Source organism: Chaetomium fimeti (genome assembly GCF_033439085.1).
Source record: "Chaetomium fimeti strain CBS 168.71 chromosome Unknown B0H64scaffold_4, whole genome shotgun sequence".
In the NCBI taxonomy this organism is placed as follows: domain Eukaryota; kingdom Fungi; phylum Ascomycota; class Sordariomycetes; order Sordariales; family Chaetomiaceae; genus Chaetomium; species Chaetomium fimeti.
In genome coordinates, this window is record NW_026944332.1 from 1,097,593 (window position 1) to 1,123,477 (window position 25,885).

At 57.2% G+C, this 25,885-nt stretch overlaps 7 protein-coding genes across 7 annotated transcripts; 4 read left to right on the forward strand and 3 right to left on the reverse strand.

Annotated features, from left to right (window-relative positions):
• Nucleotides 1-352: 352 nt before the first annotated feature.
• Nucleotides 353-4,300, reverse strand: B0H64DRAFT_145996 (uncharacterized protein). Its single transcript, XM_062798359.1, has 2 exons — nucleotides 1,384-4,300; nucleotides 353-1,323 (listed from the first exon to the last, which is right to left on the reverse strand). Exons 1-2 carry the CDS (start codon nucleotides 4,082-4,084, stop codon nucleotides 602-604), a joined length of 3,423 nt encoding a protein of 1,140 aa, XP_062658965.1. The 5' UTR covers nucleotides 4,085-4,300; the 3' UTR covers nucleotides 353-601.
• A 1,554-nt stretch (nucleotides 4,301-5,854) lies between these two features.
• B0H64DRAFT_359052 (uncharacterized protein) lies at nucleotides 5,855-12,281 on the reverse strand (the record flags this gene model as incomplete). Its single annotated transcript, XM_062801665.1, has 4 exons — nucleotides 11,888-12,281; nucleotides 11,692-11,714; nucleotides 7,017-11,561; nucleotides 5,855-6,962 (listed from the first exon to the last, which is right to left on the reverse strand). Exons 1-4 carry the CDS (start codon nucleotides 11,945-11,947, stop codon nucleotides 5,855-5,857), a joined length of 5,736 nt encoding a protein of 1,911 aa, XP_062658966.1. The 5' UTR covers nucleotides 11,948-12,281.
• A 1,023-nt stretch (nucleotides 12,282-13,304) lies between these two features.
• On the forward strand, nucleotides 13,305-14,427 carry B0H64DRAFT_323749 (C2H2 type zinc-finger-domain-containing protein; the record flags this gene model as incomplete). The annotated part of the gene is made up of 2 exons (XM_062800628.1): nucleotides 13,305-13,417; nucleotides 13,479-14,427. 2 exons carry the CDS (start codon nucleotides 13,305-13,307, stop codon nucleotides 14,425-14,427), a joined length of 1,062 nt encoding a protein of 353 aa, XP_062658967.1.
• A 1,254-nt stretch (nucleotides 14,428-15,681) lies between these two features.
• Nucleotides 15,682-19,086, forward strand: B0H64DRAFT_395308 (uncharacterized protein). Its single transcript, XM_062803758.1, has one exon. It carries the CDS (start codon nucleotides 15,727-15,729, stop codon nucleotides 18,721-18,723), a length of 2,997 nt encoding a protein of 998 aa, XP_062658968.1. The 5' UTR covers nucleotides 15,682-15,726; the 3' UTR covers nucleotides 18,724-19,086.
• A 1,753-nt stretch (nucleotides 19,087-20,839) lies between these two features.
• On the forward strand, nucleotides 20,840-23,112 carry B0H64DRAFT_299239 (cAMP phosphodiesterases class-II-domain-containing protein; the record flags this gene model as incomplete). Its single annotated transcript, XM_062800093.1, has 2 exons — nucleotides 20,840-20,965; nucleotides 21,721-23,112. Coding segments are annotated over 2 exons (1,518 nt in total), but the record flags the coding sequence as incomplete, so codon positions are not given.
• A 132-nt stretch (nucleotides 23,113-23,244) lies between these two features.
• Nucleotides 23,245-23,532, forward strand: B0H64DRAFT_395313 (uncharacterized protein; the record flags this gene model as incomplete). Its single annotated transcript, XM_062803759.1, has 1 exon — nucleotides 23,245-23,532. A coding segment is annotated over one exon (288 nt), but the record flags the coding sequence as incomplete, so codon positions are not given.
• Nucleotides 23,533-23,869: 337 nt separating this feature from the next.
• Nucleotides 23,870-25,384, reverse strand: B0H64DRAFT_340941 (uncharacterized protein). The gene is made up of 2 exons (XM_062801240.1): nucleotides 24,358-25,384; nucleotides 23,870-24,297 (listed from the first exon to the last, which is right to left on the reverse strand). The coding sequence occupies exons 1-2, from the start codon at nucleotides 25,111-25,113 to the stop codon at nucleotides 24,154-24,156; spliced, it is 900 nt and encodes a 299-aa protein (XP_062658971.1). The 5' UTR covers nucleotides 25,114-25,384; the 3' UTR covers nucleotides 23,870-24,153.
• Between the last annotated feature and the right edge of the window lie 501 nt (nucleotides 25,385-25,885).

A 25,885-nucleotide genomic window follows, 5' to 3' on the forward strand; every position in this document is an offset into this window, starting at 1 on the left:
CACTATAGGGAAGGGCGGAGGTGATGACTGAATGATGGGAGGAAGGTCATGAAAGGGGGGGAAGGGAAGGGGCGTGGGGTTGAACTGCGTGGGGAGATATCCATGTTTTTGTGCGCCATGTTGATGTTTTGTTTTTTCAAGATTGCGTTTCTCATTCTTGTCTTCGATGTTGTCATGTCGTCGCCATCCTATCAGATAACTCACATACCATTGCATGCATGGCATTGCCCGGCGGAGCACAGCACAGCAAGAGATGCATTCGGACGACTGTGGTCGTTGGTATATACGGTAATCACCTGTGAGGTACTACAATACACTCTTTAATACTCCATCTATCACTTCCTGGCACTGTGGTTTGGTTGTGGGCTCGGATCTTGGGTCGATACCCTCACGAAATGATGTCTCTTCAACCACGACATCTTTTGATTAACCTCATGTACGTACTATAATCATTACATCCGCCAACGCCAGCCAGCCAATTCCAGCATCTCAAAACAGAAAGCCACCCAAACCCAGGTATCTTTGCCTTCCCATGGTCCCAATGGTATCCTAACCTACAACCCAACCGTCTACCCATAACCTTACAATACACACCCCGCAACTAAGCCTGTCCCTCCATATCCCCAAGTAAATGCTGCTCTGGACGCCCACCCGGCACGTCACCGTCACCACGGTCGCGTGAATTCATCTCCCTGTCCACCTGCACCTGTTCCTGAAACTGATGACCCCCAAACCCAAGTTTTAACCGCGCCCGTGAAAACCACCCCCTTCTCCCTGCCCTCCCAACACCATCCACACCACCACCAACAACCCCCTTCCCCGCATGCTTCTCATCCCGAAACCCGCCGCCATCAAACGACCGGAGGTATTTCTCAAACAGCCGCGGCACCACAACCCAGCGAATCGCCAAGCGCGCCCCAAAATCCACGACATGGCCCAGGAACGCCCACGCGATGAACGACCAGTCCAACACATCCATCCTCTCCACCCCACCCCCGGGGGCCGGGGACGTCACGCGCGAGAAGGTGTATAGCGCAACAAGCGCGAGGTGCAGAGAGTCCCAGACGAGGCGGACCTCGATGCCGGGGAAGAGGAACATCTGCATGAGGAAGAGGGAGTGCAGGGCCAGCTTGGCGATGACGGCGGCCTGGGCGAGCAGGGCGAGGCGGGAGAACATGGTGGCGCAGATGGCGATGGCGAGGCCGACGCAGCCCGAGGCGACGAGCCCGTCGAGGGCGGTGATGCCGAGGTAGGCGGATACGGGGCTGATTGCTTCGCTGAAGGAGGGGCGGGGTGGGAGAGGGTGGGGAAAGGTTGCTGGTTCTGGGAGGGGAGGGAGGTTAGTTAGGGGAACGAGCGATGGGGGATGAGAAACGAACTAACCTCGTTCGATGACTGTTTGCCAGGTCTCGGGGAGCTGTTGGGCGAGCAGGGTAGGGCCCTCCTTTAATGGCCAAGTGGCACCGTCTGCCCTTCTGGGTGAGCAGGAAGAGATCGTCAAGGGGCAGTCGTAGACCGTCCGTAGGATTCCTCGATGGTGATTCGAGAATGCAGACGCCAGGTTGCCGTCGAGGTAGTTCGTGGTTTGCTTGCTGGCTGTCTCCAGGTCGCGGGACTCATATGAGCGGTCTTCAACCAGTTCGAACGAATTTTCGTAATCTGCTTCGAGGTTGTGATAGTAGAGTTTCCTGACGTTTGTCACGACTCGCCGGACGCGGAATAATGCGCCCGCGTATGTCTTGGGCACGGCACCCAGGCCATCGATATGACCATCCGGCCGGTTACAAAGCTCTGGTTCCAGCTGAATGGCGATGCAATAGGGGCCAGCCTCCGGTGTCGCGAACTCGTCCATTTCATCCTCCTGCCGGTGGACCACAACGGAGTACTGCTCTCCCGAGGAAGTGTCCCGCAGGGTGAAAGTGCAGCTTGAGAACGGGTCGACTTCGCCGGTGCAGACCAAGATAGCCACTTTCCCCCGACTCACGGTATTATTCGGCAGGTATAAATCGTCGTTGATGGATCGGATATTAGTAAATGTTGACCCAAAAGGTAACTTTTGCCGCGAGGGATATAGCGGTAGCCAGCGATCCCGATGATTCTTTGTCGGTTTGTGGCGTGGTCCGTCGATGTTAAAAAGCAGGGACATGGGGATACCATCCATGCTCCGCAAGATGCATGACATGCGATCCGCTGATTTGGTTAGTCGCATGATCGGCTCGGTGTGGAAGCCAAGCAGGCTGGCCATGATGATATGCATGTCTCCCGGCACCGTCGTCGCCCTTTTGCTGAGTTCATTCCAGACTTGTACGAAGAGCGTACAAAAGTCGGGGGCTAACCTTCCCTCGCCCACGGCAGCCCGGCTAGGTTTTACGCCGTTCGCAAAACCTGAGCGGAATTCTTCCCTAAGTGACCGGGTGAGGCTCTTCACTACCGATGTCTCGATTCCGACGCCCATTGTTGAAGTGGTATTTAATAACTGCATGGGTTGGCTTTGCGATTTCCGGAACACCACTCTCCCGATCCAGTCCGCAGGACGAGTAAGAGCCTCCAGCCAAGCGAGCCGCCGTCGTTTGGAAGTTGCAGTAGATGAGGCTAGCCTCTGTTTGGGCTGTGGCGAAAAGCCGTCGAACGTGCCATCGGCGCACTGAACCTCGCACGCAGACGCCAGGGCTGCCTCCTGAAAGGTCCACGACCTCCCCATCCACGGACTCACTGCGAATCTCGCAAATTGTTCGACGCTGTCCGAATCCACCACTGACGTACGCTCCAGCGTCGAGTCCAAAACCAAGATTCGGTCGGCGGCTTCGTAAACAGCGGGTAACTTGTTGATGGCCCGAAGCCGCAGGAAGCCAGCCGATCCACCAGGAGGCATGCACAAGGCGTCAATCCAGAGATAATTCGGCCGGCGTGCCGTCGCCGATTGGAAACCTGTGTCAAGTGAGCTGAGGAGGTTGAAATCAAGGTCCCCGTCCCTGTCCCTGCCTTGTTTCAGGGGTTTTAGCTCGCTGATGTGGGCGTGAAGACGCCGTAATTGGCATTCGGGTAGGGCATTGGTGTGCGCATTGCCAATCCCGTCGGACCACACGTGGGAAACGACAACAAAGCGTGTCTGGGCGGTCATCCTGGCGACTTCCATCCTGACCCCCTTCTTCGAGGATCCTCTTAGTCGAATTAGGGGTATCCCTCCATCCTCGATAATCGCCCGGATCTGATCCATCGGGGCGGCCTTGGGCTGGCAAAGGCAGCCGCGGCGGGCATGCTTGGGGACATAACTGAAAATATCGGCGTTGCTGGCGACGCACTCGTCGTCGGAGCAGCTGCGGTGGCTGAGGCCGGGTGAGTAGGTCCGGAAGAGGCGGGTAAAATAGTAAGCGAGGGCGTAGTTATATTGAGTGAGGACCTTCCGGGCGTAGAATGGGCACCATCCGCGCAGGCGCAACACATCCAGCATCAACTGCGCGCTGGGAGAAATGGTCTGCTTCCCCGGTGCATCTCGCGCCGGCACTATCTCACGGCGCATGCGAGTGGCGGGTGACGGCCACGGCCTGAGAGTCTCATCGATGTCGCCCCGGGCCAAGTCCCACATCACGCCCCTCAGGGTGATGCATAATACCTTGACGGATAGGATGATGGTCGGGATGGGCTTGACATGGCTTTGCGACACCTTGTCAAAATCCTCGGCCAGGCGGATGACGGCGTCGAGGAAGCGGGCATGTTCGTAAAGCACCAGTTTCTTGTCTTCATAATCGTCCGCATCTTCTATCGACAAGCCGTTGCTAGTGATAGCGTGTCCGGCGAGCCATTCGTCGAGGAGCGGGAGCAGGGGCTTCCCTGATACGCTCCGCGAGACCTGGAATTCGCGATAGTCGACCGGCCTGCCAAGAAACTCGGAAACGGTGCCGAAGTAGAGCCACGACTGCGCAAGTGATGCCAAACGCGGTGCGGGCAGGCTGGCCCATTGATCGCCGAAGCCGTGAAGCTTGGGGAAGTCCCAGAAGTCGGAGCCAAAGACAAAGGGAGTGTCGGCGACGAAGGGTATGTCAAGAGCCTCAACGCCAGACGCGGGGTGTGGGAGAAAGTCCATGATCCGTGCTCATTCAGAGCCATCCGAGACGCTTGTGATTGCGGGGTCCAGCCACGGCGCCATGGTTCCAGGTTCGTCCGTTTTGGGCCGGTTCGTTACTCCATCAATTGCGGTTTCCAGGTGGTAAGCTTGTCGAAGGGTGCGTGTGTTGTGGGATTAGTGTGTATTGAAAGCAGGCGCAAAGGAACGAGGAGGGGAAAAAGAAGGGTGAGGTGAAAGCAAAGCAAAGCAAACGGCAAACACCTCGGATCAACCGACAAAGACCGGGGGGGTAACGTAACTGCCCGCCCGGGCTGTCAATTCGAGATCTGTCTGTGCTGCAAGCTGGCCCGTGGCCCTGTCTGTGCCTGTCCCGCACCTGCCTGTCCGCCATGCACCTGCTCCTTCCGAGTTCCTGCCTTCCACCGTACCACGCCCTCGGCGGCACAGCCGTATGGAGTCGCGGCTAAGCGCCCAGTCCCAACTCGGACGAACTGGCTCACAGCCCGGGCGAGGAAGATCTGAGCAGGGACGGGAGCGGGGACTAGTGGGGGCTAAGACTTGGTGTCCGCTCGTCCACCACCAAGGTTACATCTCACTCGCAAACCACTCCCCTTCCTCATTTGGCATTCTGACCTCAGCAATAATTCCACGCACGACATTCAAACGCACGCCATTCAAACGCACGCATGCGCGCCCACAGCCCGTCCAATTCGCCCAAATCCTCTCCCGTCCGGGTCCTGCGGCTGCACGTGCGCCAGCAGAGATAGAGATGGCAGCACCCGGCCCAGAATCTGCCGCTAGTTGACGCGAGGTGCTGCAGGGAGCTGCGCATGCTGTGCCGCTGCTGCACAGGGCGACGTCCCCTCGGTGTGGGTTGCAGGCAATTCGCGATCGTCAACTGCGCCCGTCAGCTTGTGAGCCGTTTCCAGGCAGAACGTGTGGATCGGATGGGGCCGTCGTAATTCAGGTCCGGTCAGCTCTCGCTGCATCGCGACATCGCTGCATCACTCCATCATCCGCGGCAGGTTCGGGCGGGGATCTTGCATATTTCTCCCGGAGCTGATGCTGTTGGTTGATAGGTTGCGGGGGTTGAGTGTCGGTGTTGGTGTGTGTTGGTGAGTTGGGAGTTATTGTTGGCAATTGTGCTTGGCTGCAGGGACGCTGCCAACAGGAAAACCACCTAACCCAACACCAACAGAGCCGGAGATGTCCGATCTTGCTTCATACCGCCGGGCCCCGAGACATGTCGACGTTGTTGATTATGAATCTCGTTGTCTCTCCCGTCTGATGTGATCCCCTTGAGCCATCCCAGTACCTGACATCGCGCGAACTTGGCATCGTCGCATCAGACGACGGCTTTCGGACTCTGCAGCGCTGGGATGGCTCGAGTGGGTCTCACCCACATGTGGACGCTGGAACGAACGACTCCCGCCCTCGAACAAGTACCAAGGACGTACTCGAAACAGAAAATGAAAGAAGTCGGAATCGTAGAATCTAGTAACTACTTCGTAACGCTTGCCCTATGTGGTATAACAACATTATCATCTACCAACAAACCATGGTGCTCGTCAGCCCTCATCCCCCTCTAACCAAACACACCCCAACCCACACTACACTTCCTTCTTCGTACCATCCCATATCCTGAGCGAGCCATGCTCAGACATCAAACCTATTCCAAGCAACCAACCAACCCCATAGCAAACAAATCCACCCCCCGCCAAAAGGAAAGCCACAACCCACACACCCCCATCCCCATCCGCACCCCCCATCCCCAAATAAAACCCCCCTTCACTTCCCCCCGAGCGTCCCGGCCAAGTTCATAGACATGTACGCGTCCGCTCTCCAATCATCCTCATCACCCCCACCACCACCACCACCACCAGCAGCACCACCACCACCACCACCAACCGGCTTTCTCCCAATACCACCACCACCGACACCAGCGCCACGACCGCCACTCCCAGGCCTCAAGTCCCAATCATCCAACGACTCACGCCCATCCACTCCCGGCAGCCGAATCTGCGGCGGCGCCTGCGACGACGATGACGACGACACGGCCACACCAATGCCCGTTCCCGGCCCTGACGAAGAGCCTGGCGGCGGCGGCCTCTCATCGCGGCCGCCGACGAATTGGTCGAAATCGGGCAGCTCAAACCCGTGTATCGCCGGCTCGGCCAGGATGCCGCCGCCGCCGCCGCCGCGGGATGGCGGCGGTGGCGGTTGGTGCTGGGGCTGTTGTGGCGCGTAGGCCGCCCTGGTTGGGGTCTGGTCGTGGTCAAACGGTGCGGCGGCGGCGGCTGGGATCTGGTTGTCGTCGGCGGGCATCTCGACGGGGCCCGGGGTGACGGCGCCAGGGGGCGGCGCGTGCATGCTGTTCATGGTCATGGATCGGTCGTCGTAGCCCGGTTGGTGGTGGTACAGGTGGGGGTGTTCCAGCAGCGCGCGCTGCTCCAGGATGTGCGGGGCGGGCTCGACGTTGCGGAGGGAGCTGTTGGCGCCGCCGCCGTGGCCGGGGAGGGGCCCGCCGCTGGAGCTGCGGAAGCTGCCCAGGCTGGCGCGGTGGGGGTCGTCGAGGATGGGCCCGCCGTGGGTGGATGCTTGATCGCCGGTGGCGGTTGACGGCGGGCCGAAGGGCTCGCGGTTGTCGTCCTTGATGCCGAACTGGGCCACGGTGCGCAGCTTGCGGCTGACCCAGCCTGCGAGGATCTTGCCGCGCTGTTTCTCGCCGAGGCGGCTGCGTGGAAAGTCGCCCTTGTTGACGAAGGCGACGATGTCGACGACGATTTGATGCTCGTTGAGGATGGCATTGACGATGACGGGCACTATGGAAGCGAGGTAGGCTTTGCGTGCGACTTCAACGAGAACCACGATCAAGCCGCCGGCTTGGAAGATTGCACTAGAGACACGGTCAGCTCAAGTCAACGCAAGTTGTTTTGGGCACAGGACTTACCATCCACTCGGTACGATGTTGCGATGGCACCGTTCTACCGAAGCCTCGATATCAATGGGGAAGTGGCTCAAGCCATTGATCTCGAACGTCTCCCCAATGTTGCCCAGCACAAACAGCACCTGCATGTCGACTATCGCGCCGCCAGGCCCAATAGGCCGCCGCACGCTGTGGAGGAACCCGAGATCCCCGGTGCGCACGTACCGGATACTCGGGTCCTCGACCGTCCTCCCGTCGAACCGCTCCACATCAAACGGATCCTGCGACCCGTAGAAGCCCTTCACGCACGCCTCGGAGTCGACCCAAATTTCACCGTACTCGCCCTCCGTGCACAGCTCCCGGCTCTCGGGGTTGACGATGGCAATCTGCGTCGACACCGGTACCATACCCGAGTCTTGGACAAGCAGCGCCTTTGGTTCCCGCTCCTGGTCCGTCACAAAGATGAGCCCGCGCCGCAGCGCCTTGGGGTCCAGCCAGAGTTCCATGGGCTCGATGCACATGTAGGACCGCGAGGCGATCATGGGATTCAATATGTGCGAGTAGACCGTGTTGATGGCCGTGCGGTCGAGGCCCGTTGCCGCAAAGTGCATGCGAACCTTTTGGAATACGTCGACCCGGGGCCGGGCGTCCGCCGAGATCATCATATTCTTCAGTTCGTGCAGAGTGAAACCCTTCCCGGGCATCATGCTCATGGCATGATCCAGCATTTGAGGGGTGGCGTACGTGTCCTTGATCTTGTACCGCGACAGGATCAAAAAGAGCGAAGCCGGGCTCTGGGCGAACTCAACGGGCGAGAGGAGGTAAGTAGGGGTACCGATGTAAATACCCATCAGGCATGTGTGAATGAAGCCCAGGCCAGTCGTGCTCCTCACGCACCCCAAGACCGGACGAGAGCTGGTCATCTGGCAAGTCTCCTTCTGCACCTTGCACATACCGAGGATCGTGTCGTGGCCGAGCTGCACGGCCAGTCGCCGCTGGTCGGGGGTCCAATACGTCCAGATGACAACTGGGTAGCCGGGTTGGATCCAAGCAGGATCCATGGTGATGCCGAGATCTCGCAGGCCGCTGTACTGTTTTGGCGGTTTGCTGGTATTGTATGTGGTGGGGATCGCAACCTTGAGCACCTGCGCGGTTTGCTTAACGTGCTGCGAGACAGATTTTACCTTCAGCAGATGGTCAACGTCCTGATTCACCAGAACGGCCCTCACGCGATACTCCGAGACCAAGTGCAAAAAGGCCGGAACATCCTCCGACAAACGGTTCTGGTCCATGGGCGCAAGGGGGATGACGACGACGCCAAGGTTGATGCAGGCGTGGATAGCAAAGACGAAGTCCTCGGAATGTGTGTACATGAGAACAACATGGTCGCCAGCCCTAAGCTTCACCTTGTTCTTCAAGTAGACGGCGACAGCGGCGACCTTCATGTCGAACTTCTTCCATGTCACACCCTTGCCCTCTTTTCCTCGGCCGTCGATAGTGCAAAACGACAACTCCTCGGGCTGTCTGGCTACACGCCATTGGATGAGGTCGGTGATGCTCGAAAAGTTGTTGAGCGGTGTGGATGTCCTATCGTCGATGACGACCTCCCTACGGTCAATGCCTGAATACTGTTTGTCTGCCGGAGCGAGAAGGTCTCCGCGGGAAAGGGTTGCTATCGGCGACCAGATGCCTCCAACGGGATCAACGCCCACAGGCAAGTTGAGAACGGCGTGCTCGACCGCGAACTTGATGTGGACACATGGGAGGTTACCCTGGTCGAATTCTCTCCTGCACAACATGTTGCCAATCTCACGGCGGCCGTTCTTGAGCACCCTGGGCAGGGCGTTGGGCGCCGTAATCATGACACAATAGACGCGGAGATTGTGCTCTTGCAATAGCACGTCCATACACCTCTCCGCAAGAGAGTCGAGCAGCGCAGTGTCCAGCTGCCGAGGCGGACCTCCATTAGCGGTAGGGGCCGTGGACGCCGCCGGCGATTCGAGCACCACAACCGGGAGGTGTTCTTCGTTGACAAAAACGTCGAATGCGGAGCAATCAAACATCTTTGGCACATTCTTCATGATGCTGACAACAATGTGTTGGACGAAGAAGTAGCGGTGCTCGGCGTTCTCAGGGCCGCCGTCCTCAACCCACTCCACCTTCTGCCGAATTCGGTCCTCATACAGACCGAGAACGAAAATCTTGCCTTCTATGATGGTACCCAGGAGGCCGGTCCTGAGAAACTCGGGCTCGATCGCCGTGGGAGTTGGATCGCCAGGCTCAAACTTGTAGGGCCGGGCGTGGAAGATCTGCTCCGTGTGCTTCGGCAATGCCCAGAAGCCACCGGACAAGGACGGAGAATCGACCCAGATCTCGCCCACCATATTGGGCGAGGCGAGGAGACCATTTTCGGGATCAACAACAGCGAGCGTGGCATCGGGAATCGGATAACCGAAGGCGCCGATACGAATGGTTCCCGGCTCGGTTAGGGCCCGCTTCCCAACCTCGTCCCCGATGGCAACAACCAGCACCTCATTTGTTTTCAGTGCTTCCCTATCGAGAAGGACCTCGCTGAGCTCCATTTTAGCGCGTTCCTCCTTGGCGGTAGTTGTACTTTGTCCAAGCAGGGTCGAGAACCCGTTTGAGGGCGTCGGCTTCTCCTCCTCTTTCTCCTTCTCGTCCTCCGGGGTAGTTTCGGAGCCTAGATCAAGCTTCAGAGGGCAGCCCATGCGCTCTTCACCGCCCAACCAGTCACGGACGCCAATCAGCATGCCGCCGTGTTCGGGCAGGCAAAGCATGGGTGCCACTATCTCCTTTGATCGCGTATTGCGCAGGGGCCGGAACCAACGGTCGGTAAGAAGCTCGTTAAACTCGCTATCGACCGTGAGGGTGTCGACCAGGCAAAGCTTGACGGTTTGGAAGTTGGGGTCCATGCCTTTCTTAAAATTCCTCGTCGCCATCGGATCGGCCTGGTAATTGTAGGCCGCTCGTCTCAGGCCAGGATAGTCTGCAACCATAACTGTGGGCTTATATTTGGTGATGAGGTGGGCATAGAGGCCAGGGACGTCCACGGCCTTGCTCTCCAGCCAGACGGTGGTGTGCCCTCCGTACACGGTCATGAGAACCCCGAGAATCATGCCGATTCCCTGACGTGCATCCAGATAGGACAGCAGAATCTCGCTGCTCGCACCGCCGCCTATCAGACGGCCGTTCTTGTCGCGGAGATTCCTGTTGAACGTGTCGGCGGGCCCATTTCCGGGCGCGGTAGAAATGATGGCGCTGAGGCAGGCCATCTGGTGCATGATGGTCCGGTGACTCAGAACGACTCCCCTCAGATCACCTGTGGGCGCCCGGGAGAACTCAATGTAGGCCAAGTCCGGGACAGATAACGGAGGAACGTCGTCTTTCCGCTTCGGGTGGTAGCTCCCGAACTCGTTTGTCTTCCACCACTCGACTCCCTTTGGCCAATTGAGCTTCTGGGCGGTGATATCGCGCTGGAAGGCCTTGAGGTTGTTGTCGGTTGTCAGCGCCAGATGGGCCTGGGTAGAGGTTAGGATCAGATTCAGCTTCTGGTAGTCCTGTAGCTCGTTTATGGGCACCGCAACCACGCCGGCGATAAAACACCCCAGCAAGGCAATGGCGAAGTCAATGATCTCGGCGTCACGATAGATAAGCGCGACGCGGTCGCCACGGTACAAAGAGCTCTTGTCGCGAATCACTTGCGCCACCTTCTCCGCCCTCATGGCCAACTTGTCCCATGTAACGGATGCAATTTCTTTTCCTTTGCTGTCCAGCACCCAGTATGCTGGAAGTTTCGCCGAGGTACGGCCACGGTGCCTGAGCACGGCCGCGATGTTGTCGAAGTTAGACATGGGGATGGTTTCGTCATGAGGGTCGTGGATGGCAAAGGGGACCTCGCGCGGTTCGAGCGGCGGCTGGAATTGAAGAGCATCGAGCGGCGGCAAATCGTTCGCCGTGAGCATGGGTGGTGCCATAGCCGCCGTAGGGGAAAAGGCATCGCTCGCCGAGTATCGGTGAGGACCTCCATATTCTCCTGGGGCTGCTGGATCGTACGACTGGCCGGCAAAATCCGAGAAGTACGCTTGCGAATCCAGCAGTGTTCCTGTTCTGCTGTCATACAGGTTCTGTTGCGACTGGTCGGCATACCCTAGCTGCTGCTCGGGATTGAAGGCGTAGTCCCCGGATACCATAGTTCCTGAACGACTGGATGGGTCGTTGCCGGATGTTGCGGAAAGAAATAGTGAGTCGTGCTGGCGAATGCTCGGCCGTTGTTCGGCCATTGGACCCCCCGGAGCAAGCAGGGACGCCGGGTGCGACTCGATATTGAGATACGGAGATTGGGCCCGGTATTCGCTTGTCGAACCCACGCTCCCTCGTCGCTGGGTGTCTGCGGCGGAAGAATTCAGGGCCGCGAGCGAGGCGGCACGGTGATCGGAGGGCGGGCCCTCGTAGTCGTCAGGGGAGTGGATGCGTAGGCCGCCCACCTTGAGGGCGGGCATATCCCCAAATCCATACTGCGACATCAACTGGGTGCGCCGCTTCTGGTACCTGTGGAGAGGGGAGATGCATCGTTAGCGCGTTGTTCTCGTCAGCGGGGTAGTACGGTGTTGTGGAATGTCGAGCAGTGTTAACGGGCGCGGGGGATCGGACACTGGACGTGGGGGGCGAGCAGCCATACCCTTTCTGAGTGATGTCGCCCTCCTATAGATAACAACACGTTAGCGAGTCATCCATGAGGCACACAAGAAAGCGACGTATGAGCAAGCCAAACGACGATGCCCCGCCCGAGCTCCCTGCAATAGCCAATCTGTACGGCAACGCCTGCGCGCAGGAAACCAGGCGAGGGTAGAGAAGTGCAGCACGCGTTGACGCACCTCGAGCTCCTTGTCCAGATCCTCGAGCTGCCCCTGCAATTCCGGGCTGAGCGCAGCCATGGTGTCGTCGGTGTTGCGCAGTGGCTTCGGCCGTCGTCGTGGGGAAGAAGCGGGAGGTGCGGAGACGGGAAGGGCCACGGAACACTAAACACTGAAGACTGAAACCCTGCGCAAGTCTGGCGGGTCGTTCACGAGCGGGCAGTCATGCACAATTCCGTTGCCTCGGGCGCCAGATGCCCCCGTCACACCAACCCTTAGTCGCTCGCCAGGAGTAGGCGAGAGTGGTACGAAGTAGTGGTGCGGGTTTCGGTTGTTGGCCGACTGTGTAGGTTGTGACGTAACGTTGGTTGTGGGTGGGATGGAATTTAGCCAGGAGCCCGGAGCAGCATGGTGGAAGTGGTGGTCGCAACGGGCATTGTCGCCAAATGGTACTTCGTCCGCACAGAGGTTCCAGGTTTGGTGGGGCATGTCAGTTACGAGCTCGGACGGGCAGACCCTGCCTGACCTCAAACCCCTGGTTTGGCGCTGCATCCCCGCACATGGCAAGTCCCCACCAAAGGTTACCTCATCAGGCACTGGCGCGCGCTTGATGGACGTCTCAGAACACCATCCATTTCGTACCACACTCATGTGTGCAGGAATAGGTGGTCATTGGTGCGGGGCAATTACGAGGTCAAATACTTCGTATTGAGACTCAAAAAATCCAACAGGTGCAGAGAGGCAACCACAATAATTCCCGTCATTTGCAGTGAGGAAGCGCTTAGCAATAGGTACCCATGAACCGACTCTGTACGTCTGTGCAAGATTGCCGTCGTGGGCACACCTCAACAACCACCACCAACATCAAGGGGTTGTTGTTGACTGTCGCCAGGCCAAAACGGCCCTCTCATCGAGTTGTGTACACCACTTTGGCCCCTTCGTCGCGGGAACCGCTCTTCAAAAATTTACCTAAATCCATCATGTTATCAGTACCCGCCAACCTCAACACCTCAGTTGCCCAAAATCGCGGAGTCGGGCTTTGCCGGGCCACCCCAGGGCAGCTCAGCCCGACCCCGGATTTGCACCGGCGTAGCCAAGTCGGCATGCCCGCATTTGCGCCGGCGAAACAGAGAGCCAATACACAAGAACTCCCGAATGAGTCCAAGTCTTTGTGTGGTTGGCAGTCCCCCGAAAGCGGCTTAGCCTGAATCTCGACCTCCGTCTGGGGCAAACTCATTATGAATCATACCTGATCGCCTATTCATTGAGGAATTACTTGGTAAATATAAGAGGTGGCCTCATGAACAAGGAGAGAAGATCATTATTCTACAACATTGCTCAGTCTCTTCTAAAGTCTTTTGCCATCATTCTCAAATCCCTCCCCACGTCGAAACAGCAGCTCTTAAGAGGTCTCGTGAATCACATCAATATCACAGTAATGGAGGACCCCACCTCAACGAGTCCCGCATCGGCGGCACTGGAATGCCGACTCTGCGATGTATCCTTTGATACCCCCGAGGAAAAGCGGCACCACGCGAAAAGCGAATGGCAGTAAGTTTCCCATCTTTCACGTCTTTCATCGGATATTGTTTTAACATTGACATCAATCTAGTGTGTACAAAATTCGCTGTCGAGTTGCGGAGCCTGGGACTGTTATCACCCCGCCAAACAGTGCGCCTATCAAATCGTCAACTGGCCGCACAAAACAAGCCTGGAAGTCAACATCAAGATCCGAATCACCAGTCGCCGATGAGGAGAGTTACGATGAAGAATCAGAAAATGACACATCCTCCGACAACGATACGGTTGAATTTGTCGCTGAGGAATGCCTTTTCTGCAACCAGACCAGCAAGGACTTGGACGAGAACCTGTCACACATGCACCAAGCCCACAGCCTGGTCATACCCTTCCAATCCTCATTAGTGGTGGATCTCCAGACGTTAATTTGGTTCCTTCACATGGTCATCTTCAGCTACCGGGAATGCATCTGCTGTGGGAAGCGCCGCCGGACGATTGAGGCCGTGCAGCAACACATGGCGTCAATGGGCCACTGTCGATTCGACGTGACGGAGGAGATGGCTGGTTTCTACGATATGGAATCGCTCGGCCAACAAAGCGCAGAGGGCCGGAACCATCCCGACGATCGTACGCTCAGGTTACCATCCGGGAAGCTCCTCGGTCACCGCTCCTACGTCGAACCCACCTCAAAGAGCAGACCACGAGAAGAGAAGCCGATTGCCGGGCTTCCCGATGGCCCAGCTCCTCTACCGACTCCCCAGCAAACCAGCGCGGATGCTGAACCTCAAGCACTTACCAAGAGAGATCGGAAAGAGCAAGCGCTTACAACGCAATTCGCTCAACTGCGCACTGGGGATCAGATGAGTCTCGCGCACCTGCCACAATCCCAGCAGCGATCGCTTCTCCTGGCACGCAAGAAGGAACTGGATAATGTAAAGCGTGCAGAGAGACGGAAGCGCGGCCGACTGGATAGGGTGGGAAACAAGACGGCCATTCATACAAACTATTACAAACAGGAGGTCCCGGTGTACATGGGCGGCTAGATGGCACTTTTAGTACAATCAATACCCGAGTCGATTGTGACCTTTTGCATACCTATTCTGGCATCTTCGTGGACAACCGTTTGGTGACACGGGCATTCTCCACCATTTCATGGTTACCAGTTGTTACGCTCTCAACACCCGCAACGCCATGTATCCATGGATGTCAATACACGGCGTAAATTTCGGCCCCAGAGAGAGACCGATCCGGATTTCAACAAACCTGGAAGTGGAACCGGAACGTGGGAAACCCCCCGACCGAAAAGACCTCCAGCCAAAAATGTTCCACACGCAAAATTTCAACATGCATCCACACATTTTCTGAGACCTTCATTTCAGCCTTCGAGGCAGAGGTTCTCAGAGGTTGTTTTCGAAGGTGGCGACGGAAAACTCAGTGAACCAAGCAACGGTCTCGGCTGCAATAATTGCGCTCTCATTTGTGTCCTGTTTCGAAGGCAGGATCTGCTAATGTTACGATGACCAACCTCGGACAGCATCCCACGTTGCTGTTCTTCGTCCGGTAAGCAAGAGTCGCTCTCTCTCGCCCATCGCCTGGTAAGTTATCTCCCGTTATTTTCCGTCGTCTTTTCGACCGCCGCAGCCTACGTGATGAAATGAACGCAATTTCACAGACCTGTTCTGAACCTTCTTGTGTTGAGACCACGCTTTCTCGACTGATTCTGGGCCATCATTTGCACACTCGCTTCCACTACGACTCGCTTGTTCAGATGCTGATTAGTCTCCAGGTCATAACTATCATTCCCAACCCGGCTCCAAACTAGGAAGCGCTAGTCTTTGTCTCTATTCAAGCTTAATTTAAGCATACTATACTATACTGAAACTCAGTCCGCTTGTCCTGAATGCCGCTTTGTCTCCCTTTTGTACCAGTGCCAAAAATACTCGGCGAGTCTTGTTTCCGTCACAATGGCTTTACCGCTCCTCAACGCCATTGTTTCTCGGGTATCTTGCGTGGACGAGTGCCATGCCATTGTTCGAGGATGTGGAGAGGAGGAACCGTATATAAGGGCCTGATCCACCTGAACAACCCGCTTGTGTTGATGTTGTCCGTGTACTTCTTGACCCAACCCATACGTTCTCTTTACACTTTTGTAGAGTAGTTCAGCAGAGCTGCTACTTGTTTTTCTTTTTTAATACAAGATCATTCCCCCCTTTACCGAACATCCGGAATACCCAAGCACACCAATCCATCCGCAACGATCCCATCCTGCGATGGCTCAGAACAACGACAATAATAATAACAACAATAATAACAACAAGAACAACAACAACAACAACAACAATATGGCCGAGGTATACGACGACCCGAACATGGGTGGCCATTCCCAAGAGGAAGAAGATGCCAACCTCATGTTACCCTCTGCACTTGTCCAGCAATATCTCGACCAGGGCGAGCATGCCGACAATGGGGATCCCGACGACGGAGATAATGACAACAAAGTTGTCGACGGATATCTCAAAAACGAATATCCCGGCAGTGAGGATATCCACAACCAAGCCTCCAGTGACAAAGATGTCGACTTCAACGAAATCGACTTTGGATTTGACGCTGGGGACACTATATTTCCGTCGTCTCCGGACTCGGACCCGGGTGAAGGACTTAAAGAAGACGATGATCTGTTTGGCGACTTAGCCAAGACCTATCTCGCTTCTCAACAAGAGCCTGGTCCTGCGGCTCCCGGTACCATGTCCGCTCTTACTCTTCCGCAGACTGACCCCGTCGTAGCTGCCTCCCACCCTCCCCAGGCGCCAGAACCTGCAGTACCCGAGCCCGCCTTCAACCTCGCCGCAATCGACCCTGCGATCACCGGCGAGGTTCCCAGTACCGCCCAAGCGCCAACGCCGGCGGGAGTGCCCGACCCGCAACCACATCACGGTCTACCCGAAATCCCGACGACCCCGAACACTCGGGATTTCGTCCCACCTCAGAATGAGATTTCGGGACCTGCTCTCGCGGCCTCAACCACCAACCTTTATTATCCTGATGACCTTGAGGATTTCGTCCCCGGGATGGGGAACCGGAACCAGGGCCAATACCCTCTTGGCCCCCTTCAAGCTCAAGGCAACGGTACTAGCCAAGCGCCGATAGGGCAGGGAGGCTACAGCAACCAATACCAGTACCGAAAGCAACCATATGGTAACTCGGCGTACCCTATGCCGCCAGCCCAACCCAGCGGTGGGCAGTATGGCATGTACCCAAACATGCAGACGCAGCGGCAGTTCACACCGTCAAGGGTTGTACCATATGGGCAGCGCACCGGGCCACAGAACCCCGGCTATGGGGCTCAGATGCCTCAGCACATGCCCGGACCGATGAATATGACAGGGCAAGGCTATCCGATGCCTTCTACGCAGGGTTCCGGGCGTTTGCCTGCCTACGGCCCCCAAGGCCCCGGGCCTAACCAGGCAGCCTACGCACGACCCAATCTGCCAGGAACACAGGCCCATCCTCACCCGCTTAACCGTGGTAGGATGAGCCATAGAAGGAGCCGTAGGGCGTCACCCAGCAACGACCCTTCCCAGTTCTACGGCAGGCCCGCAAATCTGCGTGCGTGGGGTCCGCTGGTGACGGGCCACAGAGAACCGGAGAACTTGTTTCGATACTACCAACACTTTGCCGAGCTGAGGCCTTCGCTGACGTTCAACAGGGAGCAGCTCATAACTTTCTTTCTGGGGAACGGGCATCCCAATCCCCGGCGGAGCCTGACGCTGTGGGTTCAGAACGTGGCAGCCCAGTCGAACGCTCGGTACCCGAATGGGGGTGCCTCGACCAAATGCCGATACAAGAATTGCCCGGCGTCACAAAAGACCATCATGAAGGGCTTCTTTCGCGTGGCGTTTGACGAATACTCGGACCTGACTGGCAACACGCTCGACCCGATGCACAACGCGGGCTACATGCACCTACACTGCTTCGAGTCGCTATTTGACCTGGGCTATCTTATCCATCACGGCGCCGCTCGCCTAGGGTTCAGGGTCCTTCCCGACAAGCGCATCTTCAACCACGAGTCCAGGAACTGCGCATCCATCATCCGGGATCATGGCGAAATGAGCAGGACGTACGACGAATGGGTCGAGGGGCAACGGCTCCGGGCTGGCCATATCGAGGACATGAATGCAAGAAGCGAGGTCGGCCAGCAGTATAGCGGACTTAAGCCTTCACCCCAAATGATCCTTCCCCATTCTCAGCGCCTCGGATGCAAGCTCGTCGAGAAGCACCTTGCCCTTCAAGTCAGGGGTCGGGCGGCAACGCGGGACAACCGCGGTGGCCCTCACCTTGGGGTCCACAGGGGCGATTTGGACCTGCTCATGCAGCTGAAGCGTCAACGCAACAACGGGGGTGCTCTGGTACCCCAACCGGCCGCCACGCAGGCGCCAGCTGGTCAAGGTAAAAAGCGGGCCCACGACGACAGCGACGACGAAGACGACTACGACAGCGACTCGGACTGCTACGAGGTCAACGGCCCACCGTCCGACTCGAGACGGCCTAGGCAGCGACGGCGGTACGATAACAGCACCCTGGAGTCCTCAAACTCCAGCGACCCCAACCAGGTATACGGCGAGCCCGCGACCAAGGGGGGGAGGAAACGTGGCATCGACGATGTCGAAGACTCCTCCACGTTGCCCAACAACCACAACAAGCGAGCCAAGCAGTCCTACGAGACGCCTGCGTACCCCACCCCGGACAGCCAAAGCGCCGGGTACGACCTGTGGCTCGACCCCCAGTCCGCGTTCGAGGACAGCATCAACGTGGCCTTTGGCGACGAGGACCTCTACGGCGTCTCCGAAAACGACGACAAGGACGACGACAACAACGACAACGACGGCACCTACAAGCCCCCGCGGCAGCATCAGCATCAGCATCAGCCCAACCAAGCCTACCCCACCCCACCCCACACCACCACCACCAACAACAACAACAACAACAACACCTTCACGCTCGCGGACGGCGCACACACGCGCTCGCAAACCCGCGACGCAGGCTCCATCGTAGACGAGCTCGCGGCACAAACCCACCTGACGCGCTCCTCAGCCCACGCGATCCAGTCGCGGCTCGGGCAGCAGCCGGCACACGTGCGGGCGCGGGTGCTGGCGGCGGTGCCGCGCGAGTACGCCGCCTTGGTGCTGCCGCCGGGGGGCGAGGTGTATAACGACCGGTTGGCGGAGCGGATTGGGGGTTTGGATTCCGGTCAGCGGAGGGGGGTGGAGGATGCGGTGGCGCGGCAGGAGATGAGGGGGAAGGTTACGGTGGGGGGGAGGAGGAAGTTGCAGAGTATGTGAGTGGCTTGTTGCGTGCTGCTTGCTGCTTGCTGCTTGCTGCTGGGTGGGCTATTATTATTATTGGGGGGATGGATTATGAATGAGTTATGATGAAGAATGGGGGATACCTGGACCTGGACCGGGACCGGGACCTGGACTTGGGTTTGTATGAGGTAGGAGTTTTCTCTTACTCTTACTCTTTGAGCGTTTGTTTGGCTGGGGAAAAGCGAGGGATTCGCTTGTTTTTTTAACATGCATTGCATGAGTAGATGCATGGGTAGAGAGCGAGGCGTCCGGATGCATTTAGAGCCCGACCTAGATGGTTGTGGGATACTTTATTGTTGAGAATATATGTGATCAACAGAATATAATTACTATCTTGAGAAACAGTCTAATAAAACGTGCAGCGAGTATTGCCATGAACTCTGTGTCTGTTGTGTTTATGTGTGTCTTGGTAGAGTGTTATTGTCAAACTGCTAAACTGAGAGTTTTCGTTGACGTCTCCATGAACCAAGGAAGCTGACTAGGTTCTTTAACAGCAACTTGAGTATCAACTTGCATGTTCTAGATATGAAATGTCCATCATTAGATAAACCGCCGGAGAAAAGAACCGTCATGTCGTTCCAGTCGGTCCCCCCGGGCCTCGATTATGCAGTTACCCAACCAATCGGGAACGCCGTTGGCAACGGCGCATGCAACACAAACCAGCCAAGGACCCGACTGTTGAGATCGGGTCGTCCGAGTAGTTTATCGCTGATGGCTCCTTCGGACGAACACAACACCAATGTTTGCGCAGACAACTCACCATATGTACTCCATAGTGCCTCGGCACCTAGGTAAAGTGGAAAAAAGTATCCAGGTGGTCTGCAGTACCTACCTTAGTGCAAAAGGCAACCACTCGGTCACCACAGCCTCCCCAGCATCGACTTCCGTGATTTGGCCGAGGTCCATCCTCCGAGCAGCATCGGCCGGCGGCAACTCCGAAGGATGTGGGTTTCCGGCGACGGGAGGAGGGCAGGTCCTTGTGCGAGGCAGGCATTCCTACATTCTGCCCTCGCACCCGTTACCAACGCAACCACTTGATGCCTTCGGAAACCAAAAAGCGGTAGGCAGCTTTTATCCTTGCACCATGGTGCCATGCAATAAGTAAAGGAGGTCGGGGTTGTTGATCTCATGCGGGAGTTCGCCATGGTTCTTGAAAGAAGTCGATCCCAAGAGAAAACCTGAAGGAAGGCGCGTCCATTTTGAATGGATGCCCCCATACTAGCAACTTCCCCAGCAAGAATATTTAAGGATGCTCCAATACCACTCAGTTGTGATAACCATTACATCGTACTTCAAGAACTCAGCTTAAACAGAAAGATAAACTCTTTCGGGCCTTTCCTTTTCTCGAACCAAAGCAGCAATTGCCTGTTTCTCCTTTCCCTGCGACGCCAAGACAGCGGGTCGCGTGCCCTGACGACATTTTACACTCTTGACCGCGGGCCACACCAGCAGCTCTTGCGCTCCAGGGAGTCGACAAGCTTTGCCGTTGCCTTGCAGCAACTGGAACCCGGAGTGGTTGGACAAAAGAAGAAGGCATGCAGCAAAGAAAAGCCGTCCGCGCTTTGACTGCCCGTCTTAGAATGCGGGCTTTCAATACGTAAGGTACCTTATATAGAACAAGCACTTTCCCGCCCCCATAACACTGGAACTCGACGCGGAGGTATTCATCTCAGGTCGCTCCATCCCCCCGCCGACTCAAGTATCGGACGCCGACATCAACAAGGCCATTCATTGAGCGCGGCCCGGAACGAAGCTCATTTGTCGGGACCGCACTCATCCCGGCTCCCTGCAGTTGTGCAGGGTGACCCTGCATTCCCGTTCGTCGGCCACGCTCGAGGCTGAGCCCCGATCGGATTCCTGCTTTGGCCTTTTTCGACAACTACGAAGTACCATCACACAGATCTGACGGCATCCCTTCCCAAGTTACACGACAGCATCATTCGACTCGCTTGTCGTGAGACCACAACTATCCGCCCCTGGGACTCGCTGCAGGATTACCGACATACCTCCCGTCAGCGCCCCCTAGTATTCGGCTTCTCAACCAGTCATCGTCACCCCCATTTCCGACAAAACTGTTAGCGAAAAAGGTGTGATGGGGGGAGGCTCTAACGGAGCAACGCTTGGCGAGGCGGCCGCTGCTGCTGCGACAGGCGAGACGGTTGGCGATGCGCCTGCACTGTCACCTTTACGCACGCCTGCGCTGCAGGTCATTGTCTTGGTGAGTTGACTTTTTTGCATTCTCACGCACTCACATCTATCTGCCCCACGTTTTGCATTTCGACGACTAGCGACTATTTGATACCTTGAGTAGGTAACAAGCACATTTCCTTCTCTACAGCCGCGTTGGGCCGAGAATATCACCCCATCGGTCAAGTGTCCGCCGTGGAACTGGTGCTGGCGACATTGTCAGCCCGGGATGGTGGAGCCGGGCCGGAGCCGGTAATCTCGGGCCAGCATCGATACACGGTGCCGGTGCCCGATGCCGCACTAAGCCCAGAATTCCGCTTGTCTTTCTTTTTCCCTCCTCTCTTAGACCCCCACTTCTTTGTTTAGCTTTCTTCGACGAGCTGCATGGAACAAAGCGCTTCCCTGAACAGAAGCGTGGCGTCCGCGGAGTACCCCGGAAACCAGCTGCCGCTGCTTTGTCTCTCCCAGGCCTGGGGCCGACATGACGTCTGCGAAAGTTTCCTTGTTCTTCCTGCGGCCAGTGCCCCCAGAGAAAAAGCCCAGAACCATCTTTCCGTGCTAAACTTCCAAGTTGAAGTTGTAGCAGCAGCACAAAGGCTCTATCGGGGTGACACACTGCGCTCGTCATCATTTCCGCCATAGATGCCTGAGGCGGCCTACCTAAGGAGTGGTTGTGTGCCAACCCAGTGGTTGGTCTGCCAGCCGAAGCTGGAGACTCTCCTACCTTAGACTATCTACAAACCTCATAGCGGCGTACTCGTTACAGATCGGCTAACTTGTCTCCAGGGCGCTGGTGGAGGACCTTTAGAGAATAATGTAACCGCCTTTCTTGTGCGTTCAGTTGCGACGGGTTGGGCTAAGGGCTCGCTTGTTGCTGTTGACGCCGGTGTTCATCTCAGCGCCATCAAAACGATTTTGGAGCAGACGCAGCCGGCAAGTCTGGGGCAGCCTGATGGCCCGCCACTCCCTCATACGCTTACCACAGGCCCGTTCGCTGGGCTCGAGGTTCACAATACCACAGCAGAAGCAAACGCTGCGCAAATCCACAAAAGTTTGATAGAAACATATCTGATCACCCACCCTCATCTCGACCACATCGCCGGGTTTGTCATAAACACGGCCGGCTTGCCGGGCTCCCGGCCCAAACGGGTGGCGGGCTTGCCAAGCACCATCACTGCGCTGAAGACGCACGTCTTCAACAATGTAATATGGCCAAACCTTAGCGACGAAAACAACGGCGCCGGGTTAGTGACGTACATGCGCCTAGTTGAGGGTGGCTCCCCCGCCCTTGGCGAGGGGGAAGGAAGAGGCTACCTTGAGGTTTGCGGCGGCCTCGCCGTCAAAGTATGGAGCGTCAGTCACGGACACTGCATCGAAAGGCACAGCCATCGCGGCAGTAGCAGCACCCGCCACGGCAGCTTCGACGCATCTTCAACAGGGCTTGGGCCTGTGCAGAGCATGCCATCTCCTTCTCGCAACCTCCCGCCGCACACATCCCTACCCACCAACATTGGCGCTATCCTGCAGCAACACGAACGCCTACAAGCTTCCCCCGGTGGAAGGCGCGGCAGTTCGTTTTCGGTAGGGCCACCGGTCGACGAGTCGGTCTGTGTATACGACAGCTCAGTCTACTTCGTTCGAGACATACCCACGGGTCGTGAGATCCTCATGTTTGGCGACGTCGAGCCGGACAGCATCAGTTTGTCACCACGCAACAGGCAGGTCTGGCAGGAGGCGGCGCCAAAAGTCGCCGCCGGCAACCTCGCCGCCATCTTCATCGAGTGTAGCTACGACGACTCGCGGAGCGTGGAACGTCTGTTCGGACATCTCACACCGCGCTTCATCTACGAGGAGATGACCGCCCTCGCGGAAGAGGTCGTGGCTGCGCGGCAAGCCAAAAACAGGACCGCCAGCACCAGCGGCGGCGACAAAAAACGCAAGCGCGTCGTCAGCGACGCCGCGTCCCAGGCTAAGCGCAAAAGCACCTCGCAGCCAGGAACCCCTCGCCACATCGACACCCCCCTCTCCCCGCGGAGCCTCGATCCCCGCCGCGGCATCCACTCCACCGCCAGCTCCGTATCAGGCACCTCAAGCCTCGATCACAGCCAGGACCTCCTCCTGCCCAAAACCCCCGTCCCGCTCCCCGCCCACCCCCTCCGCAGCACCACCACCGCCGAGTCCAGCCCCCAATCCACCAACAACCACGAAGAAGACGACCAACAACCACCAGACCACCCCGACCACCCACCCGACCTATCCCCGCTCACCATCCCCGCCCCCCACCTCCCACCACCCCCACCAACCCAAGGCCAGGAGCGGGAGCAGGACCAGCCCTCGGAAAGGGACGGCCCCTCAACAGAGGAGGACCCTGCCCCTCTTGCCCCCCTCCCCCTCTCCACCACTTCGACGACGTCGTCCCCCTCCCTGCGGAATGCGCTGCGCGGCCTGACCGTCGTCGTCATGCACGTCAAGGAGACCATGGTGGACGGGCCGCTGCCGGGGGATGTCATACTGGAGGAGCTGTGGGAGCATGAGCGGGCTGGGGGGCTGGGGGTCGAGTTTGTGGTGAGTCGGGCGGGGGCGGGGTATTTGTTTTAGTGGTTTGTTTTTTTTGGTTTTCTATTTGGGTTATTTTGGTTCTTCTTTTCTTCTTCCCCCTTTGATGGGTGGGGGGCTGGGTTTTGGTGGTTGCTGGGTTGCGGTTGGGTTGGCGGTTGCGGTTGGGGATAAGAAAGGGGTTGTTTATATTCTGGCGTGGGAGGGGATGGCGTTGGGAGTGGGCGATGTCCGGTGGTGGGTTACCTGACGGGGTAGTGGGAATGTGTATAAACCCGGGGTGAGGTTGTATAGAATTACCGTTGGAGGTACCAGGGTGTTCAATACCAGTGTGCTAAATAGGTAGTTTTAATAGCAACGGAGTTATGAAGTACTACGCCCTGTTCTCTTGCTGAGAGTCTAAGTTCAAATGGTTCATGGTTTCGGAACGGTATTTTCTACTCTTACTTGCGCCGTCTGTTTCAAGCTACCTCTTCAGATGAAAGGATGTCATCATGGCTACGACTACCATCCAACCTTCCCCGGTTCATTTTACCCCTAAAACTCCAATATAGAGAGAGCCCTTTGATAAATCATCACACATTACTACCGTTGTCTATCCCAAGTTCTACCGTCTATAACGTGGCTAACAAGCAACGTGACTCGGCCTTTCCGTAGCCTACCCTAATTGGGTATATCCTTGCTCTCCAACTTCTTCGCGCCCTCCATACCACCCAAATCCTTCTCAAAGTCCGGCCGTGGTAGCTCATATGCTTCCGTCTGTCGACCATATGTGATCCCCCCCAACCTGCTGATCGGCCGTAGCACCTACAACACACACAAGTCAGCATCACCCCCTATCTCTCACAGCTCAGACTTCAAACTCACCTTCGCGTCAATGATATTCCTCTCCTCATTCACCGCATCCTCCCTAGCCCAAAACCGCGTCCCCTCAATCACCGCCAGCGTAGCCGTCACCTTCCCGGGCGTCGAACGGCTCTCAAACTCCCTCACACTCTCCAACTTGCCCTCAATCGAGAACACCGCCTCCTTCACCCGCGCACAGCCAACCGTCTCACAGTCATAAACAGGCGTCAGCCCGCTGACGGCCCACTCGCTCACACCGTAGGGCGCGTTGACGCTGGTGCTGTTGGCGGCCTCGACGAAGCCCTCGCTGATCATGTTGATGACGCACTCGCGCCGTTCGTGCAGGTTGCGCAGCGAGTCCTTGGCGCGCCCGGCCTCGAGCGCCGAGGCGAAGCCGACCACGAAGAGCGGCGGGTCGTGGCCGATGAGTTGGAAGTAGCTGAACACGGCGAGGTTGGTTGTGGATCCGTCGGCGGATCGGGTGGATAGGAAGGCGATGGGCCGTGGCACGATGGCGGAGATCAGGAGCTTGTAGTTGAACCCGGCGGGGCGGTCCGCTTCGTACGGGTCGATTGCGATGTGCTTCTTCGCGGCGTCGGATGGGTCGGTGGTGGAGTTGGCGCCGGAGCCGAACCGCCAGTTGGGGTCCGGGGTTTGGGTGTAAGTGAGGGTGGTGGAGGGGTCGAAGGGTGGGCGGGATGCTTCGACTTTCTTGAAGTCGGGGTGCGGGTTGCGCTGGATCGACTTCTCCCACGCGGCGGTCTTTTCGGCTGCCATCTTGGCTGGTGTTGGGCTGTTTGCTAGGCAGTAGTTACAGATTTTGAAGTTGGTATTGGAGTTGGTGCTGAGAGTTAAAGAAGGTCCCCTAGTCGGGGGCGCATAAAGTAAATATTGGTGTCGAGACTCGGAGTGCCCCGGCCATACACAGTAGGGGCGAAAGGCCGAAGGTGGGGGAGGGGCAACCCGCCGGGAGAGCGCTTGCCGTCGGGTAACGGATTGCGGAACGGCTGCCGGGTGTGGGCTCGGGTTAGCACAGGTGACCCACGGCGCCACGGAAGAAGATAATTGGAGAATGAGGGTTTACTTGACTCAATACCAGCAATCCCCCACCAGAAACGCAGCACCATCCGAAACCCTCGGCCTTTCCCGAGCCGCCGGGGCCGGGTCGTCGACGCAAGATATGCCAAGGCCGGCCTTCCACCCGGCCTCAATTGCCGCTCGTGCGTGGTTCGAACTTCGGCATCGTACGGCAAGGCCCGGCGCTGGGATCGGGCATCTTATCTCGGAAACAAGCACTTCCAAGCCAGCTTGGCGATGAGATGCATGTGATGCTACGTAGATTTCTTTGATCTAGTACTGTTAAGTAAATAACCAAGTCAACAATGGAACCAAATACCTAAAGGTTTTATTCCTTTTTGAGATGGAAGATGGCTTAAATCATTTGCAGCTTAGTTATGAGAATTCCACTCAAGTCTCTATCAAGCCCTCGCAACGGATGAGTTGATCCCGGACATTAGACTTTACCCCAAGGCAAGGGTTATTCTCGAAT